We start from the raw sequence: 14428 nt of genomic DNA, 5'->3' as shown, positions 1-14428 counted from the left end.
TCCAAATTGCTAGTTCTCCCTGTATTCCATGAGATCTAACCTTGCTAATCAGTCTCCCATGGGGAATCTTGTCGAACACCTTACTAAAGTCCATATAGATCACATCTACTGCTCTGCTCTCATCAATCTTCTTTGTTACTTCATCAAAAACCTCAATCAAGTTTGTGAGACATGATTTCCCACGCACAAAGCCATGTTGACTATCCCGAATCAGTCCTTGCCTTTCCAAATACATGTACATCCCATCCCTCAGGATTCCCTCCAACAACTTGCCCACCACCGACGTCAGGCTCACTGGTCTATAGTTCCCTGGCTTGTCCTTACCACCCTTGCCAACCTCCAGTCTTCCGGCACCTCACCTGTGAGTATCGATGATACAAATATCTCAGCAAGAGGCCCAGCAATCACTTCTCTAGCTTCCCACAGAGTTCTCGGGTACACCTGATCAGGTCCTGGGGATCAATCCACCTTTAACCGTTTCAAGACATCCAGCACTTCCTCTTCTGTAATCTGGACATTTTGCAAGATGTCACCATCTATTTCCCTACAGTCTATATCTTCCATATCCTTTTCCACAGTAAATACTGATGCAAAATATTCATTTAGTATCTCTCCCATTTTCTGTGGCTCCACATAAAGGCCGCCTTGCTGATCTTTGAGGGGCCCTATTCTCTCCCTAGTTACCCTTTTGTCCTTAATATATTTGTAAAACCCCTTTGGAATCTCCTTAATTCTATTTGCCAAAGCTATCTCATGTCCCCATTTTGCCCTCCTGATTTCCCTCTTACATATACTCCTACTTTCTTTATATTCTAAGGATTCACTTGTTCTATCCTGTCTGTACCTGACATATGCTTCCTTCTTTTTCTTAACCAAACCCTCAATTTCTTTAGGCATCCAGCATTCCCTATAGTTACTAGTCTTCCCTTTCACCCTGACAGGAATATACTTTCTCTGGATTCTTGGTGTCTCATTTCTGAAGGCTTTCCATTTTCCAACCGTCCCTTTACCTGCGAACATAGAATTTCACCTACAGATTGTCCACCAGGCTAATTTTATTTTAAGATTCATTTAATCAGCATAACATGAAACAAGGGCAAATAATCACTTATCAATGAACAGTCTTTCAATCAATGGTTTATCCAAGGTTACATTTGTACTTGATGTTCGTCTTTTGTGACATTGCAACAAAACAGAGGAGACACACTATGCTGACAACTAGTGAGATCACTAAAAAAAAAATCTGAAGACATTTTAGCTGCGAGATTTGTTTATGACCAGAATTTTCTTTTATTAGGAATATATTTCTCAGAGCGGTGTCATTTTGGTTACTGTACAATATTCACAAGATATGAATAATATCTAGGAGAGTTTTAGAGGCAGAAACCCTAATAACATTTAAGTAGTATTTAGAAGGGTACGTGTGATGCAAAGGCATACAAGGCTATTGACTATCAGTGCTGGAAAAATGGGATGAGAATAGTTAGGTGCGTGTTTTAGACCAGCGCACTGTTGATGGGCCAAAGGGCCATTTTCAGTGCTACAGACCGCTCTGACTCTATTGTGAACGGATTATCTGACACAGGCTCTGTCGATGCTAATCTCATTTAACTTAAAATGAAACTCTCACTTCAATGTTCTCTCTCTGCAGGGAAGCAGCAATTCTAAACTCATCAACTCTTATTATGTGCAATTGAGGTCAATTACAATGCACAACATACTACAGTTTTACAGTGGTCAATCCTTAACAACTGTCTCGTCAGTTTAATACTCATGAACAAAGGTCCTAGTGGGTCAGCATCATATTTGAATACTGGTGTAATTTTGATCCTAATAAAGGAGGATGAGGTATTAAGCTAATTTTCCCTTATCAATAATAAATTAAAATAAACTTTAATAAGCAATATGTACAAGACTCAAAAAATTCTTGACAGAATGAACACATTTCACCTGCAGGCCTGGGAAAAATGCTAGCAAAGCATCCATCCATGTCCGTGCATTCAGCATTGGCTTATGTATGTGAACATCCAGTAAGAGTGGGGGTTGGCTTATATACTTCATGATAGCAGCATAGTGCTAGAAGAAAAACAACAAAATGATTACAATATTGCCATCCCTTCACTGGTATATTTACAGAATGAGACTATTCAGCTGAAATATTTCAATTCTTTTTGTAAATGCACAAATTAAAAACAAATTAAATTAAAATTTAAGAACTGTTTTAAGTATAAGTAGCACAAATCATTTAGGTTGTAGTGCCTTTTGTTTCTAAAATATTGAACACACTCTTTACAACTTCAAACTAACAAACCTCTTAAATACAAGTATTACGCAGTTAGTCATCTCAGTAAATATGAGCCGGTATAGTTCTAAGGATTTAATTTTCAAGATATACCCAAATTAAGGATATGACATACTGTAAATGCAGAACTATTTACAAACAACAATCATAAGGCCAAACATTCCAGTGACAAATCTCAAATTTACCAATGAACATACTTTTAGTTACCAGATTTAACACTCAAGTATTCTACATTATGCAATGATTTGTTATTGCTCCAATTAAATTGGTTATGCTAATAAGAGTAATTATAATTACCTTTAATTAACCTACAGCTTGAAAACTAACATCTTACTCCGATATTGGGCAGTTTTAACCAGCTTTTTGTAACAATCTCAATAAATAACTGGAACATGTTTGGTTTCAATATAGTAAATTAATAGTTTGACCTTAATAAACATATTTGCGAATTTACAATGCAGAACATATTGACATGAACAGTGGGACGGTAACACATACTTTGATACACATCATTGCTGATTGCAAGATTGGGCCAAAGTGAAAGAGCATGTCCTGCCTGCATTTAAAATTATGTTCCTACTTTCTCTGCAGGGGAAACCTGTTCTCCAAGCTGCAGTGAGGATCCAATGATCAGGCAACTAGGGATCTCTAGTGCAATACATAATCCTACCAAAGCTTCGTCCCCCCCTGATGTCAGAAACAGAAGACATCCCTTGTGGACTCCATTCACCTTGACGACAGGCATTCTAGCACGTGTTTTTAGATATTTTAAAACTTTATTTTTATTTTAAAACTAGCTCACCTACAACCAGCATGGCCAATTCACCTGACCTGCATATCTTTGGACTGTGGGAGAAAACCGGAACACCCAGAGGAAACCCACACAGACACAGGGAGAATGTGTAAACTGCACGCAGATAGTGATCCAGGCCGGAATTGAACCTGGGTCCTTGGCACTGTGAGGCAGCAGCGCTAACCACTGAGCCACTGTGCCACCCCGTATTGAGGCAAGTATTGCTGAATATGTCCAAATTTCCACTGTAGTTTGTCCAGGTAGGTGTTCTGTTCTGTTGTGATCCACAATAGTCATGCCCTTTTCAGACTTCTGTTGGAACTGCATTATCTGAACCACTATACATACAAAGCTTTGATAATAAGAAATCAAATAAAAGAATGACAGATCAGTTAGGAATATAATATGTTAAACAGTAAGTTGAATATAAACTCTTGGACTGTGAAGGATGTTGTTTTCTACAACAAACACAAATGAAAATGGTGTTGGTAGCAGTAATTGATAACCTACAGTGATTGTCACTTTGAACTGCACAATGGCCACAAATATATTTCTGAGAATTTCAATTTTCTTCCATTCAAATTTCAGGATATAAAATCATATCTTACATTATTTAAGACACTAGTAAGCATTACTGAAACAGTAATTTCCAATGGCTTCCCAATTTGATAAATGTGGCACATTAAACTCATCACCCTTTGAGTAAACAGTTGTATTGCAAGATAGGAAAGAATTTTGAATTAATAAAAACAGATACACTAAGATCAAACAAGAAAGTAGAGCTTACAGTATTGAATCTCTGTAAGTAACCATCATCACCAAGTAGAATATATGCTTTGAAGAGGTACTCATAATATGAATCGATCCCAGCTCCAACTCCACTATCTTTAAAAAGAAATAAGTAAAAGATAAATTTATTTCAATACATCATTTTAAATATAAGAAAATGAGTCAACCTGATCGATCAGCTTATTTGTTCCAGCAAAATGTTCAAAATTGGCAAAATCTCTATATTAAGGAACATACAAGAAGCATTTCACAACAACTCAAAATACTCACAATCAGAATGACTTTTACATTAAAGAGAGATACATATGGGGACTGCAAAAACCATTTTAAAATTTCAACTATAACCAGTTGAATAAGTGATGATAGTATGCAAGGAGGACAAAAAGGAACACACTCTCAGAAATTACAGAGTCAGAAAATATTACGAAGCTAAAATAGTGGTATAGACTGCATTCTGGATTAGTGGTGATGGAAGAGCACAGCAGTTCAGGCAGCATCCAAGGAGCACCGAAATAGACGTTTCGGGCAAAAGCCCTTCATCAGGAATAACTAATGAAGGGCTTTTGCCCGAAACGTCAATTTTGCTGCTCCTTGGATGCTGCCTGAACTGCTGTACTCTTCCATCACCACTAATCCAGAATCAGGTTTCCAGCATCTGCAGTCATTGTTTTTACCCCATATAGACTGCATTACTGATTCATTACCTATAATTAAATAGAATCCCTGCCTGCCTGGATCAGGAGCACATCACAGCATTTCTCCAGATGATATCAATAACATTCAAGCAAGACCACATTTTACCCTTGGGGAAAAAAAAACTGGAAGGTCATGGAAAGATTCTAAAAGGTACAAAAATACTAATTAGACCTCACTAAAATGGTTATTCTATTGCTTCTTGGTTACAATTAAGAGGACGCTTGTAGTTCCTGAAGGCATCAGGGTGAAGACATTAAGGTTTTACAAAATTATGCTGGAGTAAAATTAGGCCTTGTAAAACTTTTCACTCTGGCACCACATCCTATAAATACATATGTAAAAAGAAACAAAAAAAAGTCAACAGGTCCTATTCAATATAGAAATAGAATGAACTGTTAAGAATGATGCCAGTAGTTCTAGCAATTAAAACACAGAACTGGCTTATCATAAAGTGGATTATGCAGTTAAATAATCTCAATAGTACCATATATATTTCAGTTTTTGTTAGTTGTGATTTTCTACTACTTGTATACTCAGCAAGACAACATTCTCTCCTACATAAACGTTATACCTGTTTCAGTGCTAGGACAGCTTCTCCTCTTAGACCAAATACAAACAAACATAGATTATGGTATTACAAACGTAATCTCCTCCTCCTAAGTCAATACTACCACGTCTACCGCTAACACTATGGCATTCTGTGTTCCTATCCAAATTCCACAGTACCTTCTCCTGTGACAAAGCTATGACCTCACCTCCATCTATGCCCTGTTTTCACTCAGCTTAAACAAATATGCGCTTAAAATTCAACACAATCACTCGACAATGCTTTGAATTTAAAAAATTTAATTACACTATATCCAGAGACCCGGATTCAATTCCCGCCTCAGACGACTGACCGCCTGGAGTTTGCACGTTCTCCCCGTGTCTGCGTGGGTTTCCTCCGGGTGCTCCGGTTTCCTCCCACAGTCCAAAGATGTGCAGGGTCAGGTGAATTGGCCATACTAAATTGCCCGTAGTGTTAGGTTATGGGTAAATGTATGGGTGGGTTTCGCTTCGGCGGGTCAGTGTGGATTTGTTGGGCCGAAGGGCCTGTTTCCACACTGTAATCTAATCTAATCTAAAAGATTAATTGAAATGCACAGAAAACCACTTGTTCACATTATTCAGAAGATACGAGTCATTTCAAAGACTATAATATTATTGTATCCATAGGGCTAATAATATCATAAGGTCAGAATAGAGAAGAAAAATATTAGTTCCCAGTGATAAAGAAATCTACGACATTAAAAGTTCCTGATCTTGAACAGATGGAAATCAGAAATAACAAAATTCAGATTTACCTCTGCGGACCCAGTCTCCAGTATGGATATTAATAGTTGTTCCCACCAGGTTACTGTTACGCTGTCTTTTTTCCCACAAAAAGTCGAGGGCTTTCCGTGCATGTTGCTGCACAAAAAATGTAGAGTAGTTTATTAGATATTCAAATAAAATAGGGTCTAAGCCTTCTTTTCACTTCCCAACTTAACTTACAAATAACAGAACCCCATAACAGTCCTTGAATGAATGCATGAGAAGTCCTGTCTTACAAACTTTATTGAGCTTTTTGAGAAAGTGATGAAGATGAAGGACGAGGATAGGACAGTGGATATTGTCTCCATGGACTTTAATAAAGCATTTGACAAAGTCCGTCGTGGTAGGCTGATCCATAAGATTAAATCGCATGGGATCCATGTTAAGTCGGCAAATTGCTTAGAAAATTGCCTTGGTCAGAGAACACAGAGGGTAGTTCGGAAGGAGTGTCTGTATGACTAGAGGTCCATGATCAGTATTGTTCTGCAAAGATCAGCGCTGGGACCTGTTGTTTGTAGTATATATTTAAATGACTCAGATGAAAGTGTAGATGGTCTGATTAGTAAGTTTGCAGATGACATGAAAATTGGTGAAATTGTGGATAATGAGGAAAGTTATTAAAGGATACAGCACAAGAAAGATCAGTTGGAAATTTGGATGGACAAGTGACAGATTTGGTTTAACCCAGATAAGTAAGTGTGAGCTGATACATTTTGGGAGGTCAAATGCAAGACAAAAGTATACAGTTAGTGGCAGAACCCTTAGAAGTAATGGTTATACAGAGGGTTCTTAGGCTCCAAGACTATAGCACCTTGGAAGTAATAGCAGCCCAAGTGGATAAAGTGGTAAAGTATGCACATGGCATGCTTGCCTTCAGCAGTCGGAGCACTGAATATAAAAGTTGGCAAGTCATGTTACAGCTGTATAAGACTTTAGTTTGACCACACTTGGAGTAACATGTGCAGTCTAATTCCCATACCATAAGAAGGATGTGGAGACTTGAGAGTGCAGAACATGTTGCCTGGACTGGAGTGAATTAGTGAAAAGGAGAGGTTGGACAAACTTTGTTTGTTTTTGTTAGAGTGACACAGGCTAAAAGGCAACCTGATAGAAATATATAAAATTAGGACAGGCATGCATAGGGTGGATCGACAGAGTCCTTTTCTCCAGGGGTGGAAATGTCACATACTCGGGGCATAGGTTTAACGTGAGAGAAAAAAGGTGAAGGGAAGTGTGCAAAGTAAGTTCTTTTTTTTGTTTACACAAAAGGTGGTGGGTGCCTGGGTCACGCTGCCAGGGAAGGTGCTAGAAGCAGGTACATTAGCAACGTTTAAGGAATATTTGGACAGGCACATGAATAGCGAGAGAGAGCGAGAGAGAGCGAGAGCGAGAGCGATGTAGACCACGTGCAAACAGTTGGGGATTAGTTTAGAATAGCATCATGGAGGGCGGAAGGGCCTGTTTCTGTGCTGAAATGTTCTGCGCTCTGTTCTATGAATGCAGAAACCACAAGTTAAATTTTGTGGATTAGGACATGGTGGAAAAGGGCAAAACTGTGTTTTGCCTTAAATGGATCAAAACTGATTTTATTTTCTGCCCTTTCAAATTGATGTCATGTATCCAATAGCTGGATTTGCTATTTTGGATGCTAAAAGGCTGATGGGACTGTGGATGGTAGAAGAATCATACATGACAAGGAAAGAACCTTATACCAACAAAGTTTAAGATTTTAAATACACTGTTTAATAGGGTAAGGGATACAGATTCTACAGTAGGCTTCAAAAGGGAAACAGGCCTGAAGGAGAAAGCATTACAGGAAAATGGGTAAGCGCCAGGGAGAGAAATTAATTAAAAATTGCACTTCAAAAACGAAACAGCGCAGACCAAATAAGCCAGACATAAGGAAACTGTGATCTGCCACATCATAACAATTCCAGCACTCTTATTAAACAGACCTAACAAATTCTTGGCATGACGACTGATACACATTTGTTGCAGCATGTACTTTGATATTTTGTATTAATCAGTTTAGTTCGATTCTGACCATTAACCCAGAGGTATTTACAAATGCTAAGTTAGAATATTGTATCTAGGTTTGGGCAACATACACAAGGCCATGAAGACAATGGAGCAGAGATTCATTTTAATACCTGATTTTAGTTATGAGGAGAGCTGAGAGAATTAAAGTGAGATTTAATGTAGGTGTTCAGAGTTATGAGGTACTTAAATAAGACAAAGAGACAGAAAAGGTATTTACTGTTCTAAGTTGGTAGGTAAGGAGTATAAGTTTAGGATTGTTATCAAAAAGCAAACATGATTTCGAGGGGTGGTAGCATTTGAAAAGTCCTGTCAGACAGGTTCCATGAATGACTGTAAAGAGAAATAATTGAAAAACAAATAAAAATCTAAGAGATTTAGAGGATTGCAAAAGAATGTGATTGTCCTTTTACAGAGTAGGCACATATGTCACACACTGAATGATCTTGGTTTGTTTTTTGGGAATGCAAAATTAGTAGGGGAACAGAGCTCATTTGCTTTTAATTCTGGATTCATTCTATGTAATACAACTTCCCTTCTCTCCAACAGCAGCAGATTACCACCCACCTCAAAAATTGGATCTCCAGAGAGTCTGCTCAGAGCTGCAAACTCCAGAATCAGGGTCCCTGCGCAAGCTGTACAGGTGTCTGTCTCTGTACCTGTTTTAGCTTCAGGTCGTCTCAAGCCATATTTCAGATTGACCTGTACTTCAGAAAAAATGCAATTAATCAAAATGGAAAATAAAAACAGCACAACACGCAAAGGATCTCCAGATAATTAATTCTATATCATTTTAATTAGCAATTTTAAAATATTAATACCAAAACATCAGTCCTATTAAAAGGTCCAACATTTAAAACACTTAGTTGCTTTCTAATGCCAACTCTAATAAATATTAAGTGCACTACAGTAATACAGTCATAAGACCAATGAAAATGACTATAACTCATAATTCACTATTTTTAGAAGCCACACACAACTAGTTTTCTCCTAGCTTAAATTACCCATCGTGTTCAGGGATGTGCAGGCTAGATGGATTAGCCATGGGAAATGCAGGGTTATAGGGGTAGGGTACAGGGCTGGGTCTGGGTGGCGTGCTGTTCAGAGGGTCGGTGTGGACTTGAAATGCCAAATGGCCTGCTTCCACACTATATGGATTGTATGGATTCTATGTAAACCCTAAACTACTGGAAGGACTTGGCTAGGATTGCCAACCATCCATCTCCCTTTCTTACAATTCAGGCTGCTTTCCAGACTGTTGGTAGTATAGCTTGAAAGTCTATTCTAATAGTGAATCTGATCCATGCGGTTCCCAGCTCAAAACTACACCATTTAGATGCCAACAGATTGTGATTTAGCTGCTAACAACCAGTATTTCTGTTCCAGCTGCAGAATCAATTCCCTGAATCGTCCAACATAGTTAGACCTTCACATGCATGTATTTTTTAATTCCATCTATATTATTCCAGCAACCATTTTTACTTTTTGTTGCATCGGAGGACCCACTCCTTTTCTGTTCTCTTTCCTGCCTCACATTCAAATTCTTGTTACCCTCCAATTCTGTCTTTCACTTTCACCTCTCCAGTCACCATTTTCCCATCCTCCTTTCTCCATTATTTAATCTGTCGCATACAATTTGCCCTCTAATTTCTACTGATGGTCTAAGGTCTTGGCTTATTTATCCCCCACTTCGTATTTCTATTTGTATATAACTGAATTAAATTAAATGAAATGCTTTACTCACCCTAGGATAGGGAAGTCCACTGGTAGTGTTGAATGCTGGCAATAATCTGTACCCAAGTTCCTTTGCCATGTCGAGAAGTTCATCATTATACCACTGCATCTGCTCTCCTTGATCTTTCAGTATAAGAGCCATTGTATGGCCTCCCAGCAAACCCCTAATGGATAAAATATTTATATTAGGCATCCAACTGGCTTTATTCATGCATTTCAATTCTTGCTTTTGATTTATGATCTAAAGGCTCGTTTTTATAATTACTCTTCATATTGTTTCAAAATGCAATCTAAATGTGCTGTGTTCTACCGAAGAAATAGAAAATAAGTAAAATAAATTTTAGTGACATCTTTTTTCAGAACTTACCCTAGTACCCTAATATTGGTCTCAAACACAGAGACTACAATATCATTATCCAAATGAACATCACTTATAACCCTTTTCACAGCAACTTCAAACTCTTCTATTTGATTCAGCAGCTACAACACAAAAGCACATGAGTTAATATTGTCTAGTTGTTCGTCCTTCAGTCCATTTAAAATATGAGCAAAGTAGATTTAACTTACTGCAAGGGTGTCCAGAGTATCAACTAAAGTCAAAGAAAATCTGAAAGAAAGAGTAGTTACAGTTGATCCAAAGATGGAATAAAATAATTTTAGTTACACAAGACTACATACACAAATTTTGAACCTAGTATCCACTTAACCCATCTTTACACATTAGTTGGAACTCTGTTAGTAGCTTTCTAGATAATTTTTATTAAAAAAACGTAAGGAAAAAAGAAAATCACCATATTTACTACGACAGGTTCAGTAGTGGAACAGATGCATATGACTACAGGTTCATATTTTTCTTGATAAAAAACACAATTGTAGAATGCGATTCCCAAATCTCCAGCAATATTCAGGTACAATTAGGAGGAGCTCCAATTAGTTGTACCAGACATTGTGTAGCCTCACTAGCAATCCCTAAATGAACTACTGGTAGATACTAAAATGAGCAAAGAGGTAAAAACAATGACTGCAGATGCTGGAAACCAGATTCTGGATCAGTGGTGCTGGAAGAGTACAGCAATTCAGGCAGCATCCGACGAGCAGCAAAATCGACGTTTCGGGCAAAAGCCCTTCATCAGGAATTTTGCCCGAAACGTCGATTTTGCTGCTTGTCGGATGCTGCCTGAATTGCTGTGCTCTTCCAGCACCACTGATCCGGACTAAAATGAGCAAAGAAAATTCTAGCCCACTGCTACACCATTTAAATCCCCCCCAGTCTCATTCCTACTCTGCCAAACGCATAATTGCAGATACCCAGAAAAGACTTACAAAAACCTTTTCCCTGACTGATACATTTATGTATTTTAGATCACCAACTACATGGTTTGTACAACTCAACTGGGACTGTTTAGAGCTTTCAGACAATAAAACATTTTGTTGCTGGAATGAAAACTGTTTTCAGATTATACATGCATAATCGAATGTGCTCCTTTTTTATCACATGCATGAGAGTGTATGTAAAATGAGCTCTCAATGTTCCAGTTGCTGCACATTAAAATGTATCCTGAAGGAATTAATATGTTCTAGCAGTAGGTTTGAATTCCACTAAAAGCCATGTAGCGTTGAGTTGAATAAAATGCTGAGAGAGTTCAGAATACTCTTTGCAACATCCAAGTTCAAAGGTGTCAAGTTAGGTGGATTGGCCATGGGAAATGCAGGGTTGCCTGATGGCTACCGGATGTAAAAATTCATGGATTTCTTTTTTTGGAAGGAACTTAACAAAACTTTGTGAAATCTGCATGTAAGTTTGCTCACTGAGCTGGAAAGTTCATTTTCAGTCATTTCGTCACCACGCTAGATAACACCATCACCGAAGCTTCACCGGAGGCTCAGATGATGTTGCCTAGCATGGTGACTAAACGTCAGAAAATTACAAATCTTCTCAAAATTCAATTTGTAAAATCTTTCCTCAGGATATTAAGTAGACTGCAGCCTTAGTAGATTTATATTATTTTTTTCAGAGACTGTCACGCAGGAAAATGGTTGGATGCAGGCTCCAACTTACACTGAAGCTACAGGTAAATCCCCACACAAAAGAGAGGTGGGTCTGGATGGGAAGCTCTTTGGTGGGTCAGTGTGGACTTGACGGCTTGCTTCCACACTATAGGGATACTATGATTCTATAATTCCAATGTCCTGCAAGTCAGTTGGCCAAAGCCTAATAAATTTAGTTGGTACTTCTGGAAACAAAACAAGAAAAAGTATCAACTGAAAATGTTCAAGTTAGACTGACGTAGCTGTTTGAATTCCTATAGTTCCAAATTAATACTAACTTTTACTTATTACAGCGTTCAAGATATATTAATTGTAAAACTGTCAATCTAAACTTTAGATTTGCATTCTACCTTTTCTTCAGCTTGTACAAAATCTATAGCTATGGATAACAGCAAGAATGACTTAAAATACACTAACTTGCCAAGCGCATCATCCACATCACCACGGCTAGGTTCCAGACCACGCACACGGCCACGACATGTCAGGGGCATTAGTTCATCAGCTGGGTAAGCGTGTTCCTGCAGAAATGCAAAAACCGAAGTTCTCTCTCTAAAAATTGAACTCAGTACAAAAAAGCATTCAGAAAGACTATATCAATATTTTCATCAATAAAATAGAAGATATGCCATTTCACCTCTGTTCAAATCATACAATTTGAGCCTTTAAAAAAAACTTCACAAAGAATGAATAAATCCTCTAACCTATCACTAGTTGAACCTGTACACACAAGGTTGAGCAGCGAATCTTGCCATGCATCAAGGGTCAACATTTTTATTATTTAAGGTCTCCTTTCGGGCCACATTTTTTTTTTTTTCAAAGTTTGAGAGAAGATTTGTAGCTCGGGTGCTCGTTGTGGTTCTGTTCGCTGAGCTGGGAATTTGTGTTGCAGACGTTTTGTCCTCTGTCTAGGTGACATCCTCAGTGCTTGGGAGCCTCCTGTGAAGCGCTTCTGTGATCTTTCCTCCGGCATTTGTAGTGGTTTGAATCTGCCGCTTCCGGTTGTCAGTTCCAGCTATCCGCTGCAGTGGTCGGTATATTGGGTCCAGAAGATGTGCTTATTGATGGAATCTGTGGATGAGTGCTATGCCTCTAGGAATTCCCTGGCTGTTCTCTGTTTGGCTTGTCCTATAATAGTAGTGTTGTCCCAGTCGAATTCATGTTGCTTGTCATCTGCGTGTGTGGCTACTAAGGATAGCTGGTCATGTCGTTTCGTGGCTAGTTGGTGTTCATGGATGCGGATCGTTAGCTGTGTTCCTGTTTGTCCTATGTAGTGTTTTGTGCAGTCCTTGCATGGGATTTTGTACGCTACATTAGTTTTGCTCATGCTGGGTATCGGGTCCTTCGTCCTGGTGAGTTGTTGTCTGAGAGTGGCTGTTGGTTTGTGTGCTGTTATGAGTCCTAATGGTCGCAGTAGTCTGGCTGTCAGTTCGGAAATGCTCTTGATGTATGGTAGCGTGGCGAGTCCTTTGGGTTGTGGCATGTCCTCGTTCCATTGTCTTTCCCTTAGGCATCTGTTGATGAAATTGCGCAGGTATCTGTTTTTGGCGAATACATTGTATAGGTGTTCTTCTTCCTCTTTTTGCAGTTCTGGTGTACTATACAATGTATTCGCCAAAAATGGATACCTGTGCAATTTCATCAACAGATGCCTAAAGGAAAGACAACGGAACGAGGACATGCCACAACCCAAAGGACTAGCCACACGACCATACATCAAGAGCATTTCCGAACTGACAGCCAGACTACTGCAACCACTAGGACTCATAACAGCACACAAACCAACAGCCACTCTCAGACAACAACTCACCAGGACGAAGGACCCGATACCCAGCATGAGCAAAACCAATGTAGTGTACAAAATCCCATGCAAGGACTGCACAAAACACTACATAGGACAAACAGGAAGACAGTACGATTGATCCACTGAAGGGAGAGTATGGAGATATTATTAATGATCATGGAGTAATAGCAGATATGCTGAATGCTTATTTTGCTTTGTATTCACAACTGAAAAGAAGGATAGCTTGCCAGAAGTACAAAAGAAATTAACAGAGGATCAGGGACAGGTCTAAATGAAACTAGCTGAAGTAAATCATCAATAATGTGATCATGAATAGAACTGAAGAGTGATAAATCCCCAGGACCTGATGGTTTTCAGCCATGGGTGTTGAAGGAAGTAGGGACGCATGTTCCTAATGCCCTAACCATAAACTTTCACAGTTCCCAGGATTCAGGAGTGGTACCTGGGGATTGGAAATTTGCTCATGTCTTTCTGCTCTTTAAAAGGATGTCAAAAGGAAACCAGGGAATTACAGACCAGTTAGCCTGATGTCTGCGGTGGTGAAATTGTTGGGAGTCTATAATCAAGTGTAGGGTTACTGATCACCTCAAAAAAATGCAGTTAATCAGGGAGAATCAACAGGGATTCACAAATGTTCGGTCATGTCTGACAAATCTCAGAACATTTTGAAGAGGTGACAAAGGCAATTGATGTAAGTCAATGGATATTGTTTATATGGACCTCAAGGTGGTTTTTGGTAAAGTCTCACACAAAAGACTGTTAGCTAAGTTGGAAGTACACAGAAATGAGGGTAAATGACTGACGTGGATAGGAAATTGGTTGCAGTGACAGGAAACAAGTTTGGAATAATAGATAAGTACCTAAATTGGCAGAA

General features: G+C 38.7%; 1 protein-coding gene across 3 annotated transcripts in view; it reads right to left on the bottom strand.

The window, feature by feature from the left end:
- The window catches only part of edem3 (ER degradation enhancer, mannosidase alpha-like 3), a 77987-nt gene that overhangs the window by 44177 nt on the left and 19382 nt on the right, over positions 1-14428 (bottom strand). For all 3 annotated transcript variants that reach the window (XM_043699563.2, XM_043699564.2, XM_087990758.1), the window contains 8 exons: positions 12171-12271; positions 10272-10311; positions 10072-10184; positions 9715-9868; positions 8538-8672; positions 5924-6029; positions 3883-3980; positions 1951-2076 (listed from right to left, as the gene is read on the bottom strand). In XM_043699563.2, coding sequence (XP_043555498.2) covers positions 1951-2076; positions 3883-3980; positions 5924-6029; positions 8538-8672; positions 9715-9868; positions 10072-10184; positions 10272-10311; positions 12171-12271 — 873 coding nt within the window. The remainder of the gene's footprint in view (positions 1-1950; positions 2077-3882; positions 3981-5923; positions 6030-8537; positions 8673-9714; positions 9869-10071; positions 10185-10271; positions 10312-12170; positions 12272-14428) is intronic.

The sequence above is a fragment of the Chiloscyllium plagiosum genome, unplaced genomic scaffold (genome assembly GCF_037043375.1).
Source record: "Chiloscyllium plagiosum isolate Xiang-an unplaced genomic scaffold, Cpla_swu_hap1 HiC_scaffold_9, whole genome shotgun sequence".
Classification (NCBI taxonomy): Eukaryota; Metazoa; Chordata; class Chondrichthyes; order Orectolobiformes; family Hemiscylliidae; genus Chiloscyllium; species Chiloscyllium plagiosum.
The sequence above is the reverse complement of the archived record's forward strand: the minus strand, read 5'-3'. Positions and strand labels throughout refer to the sequence as shown.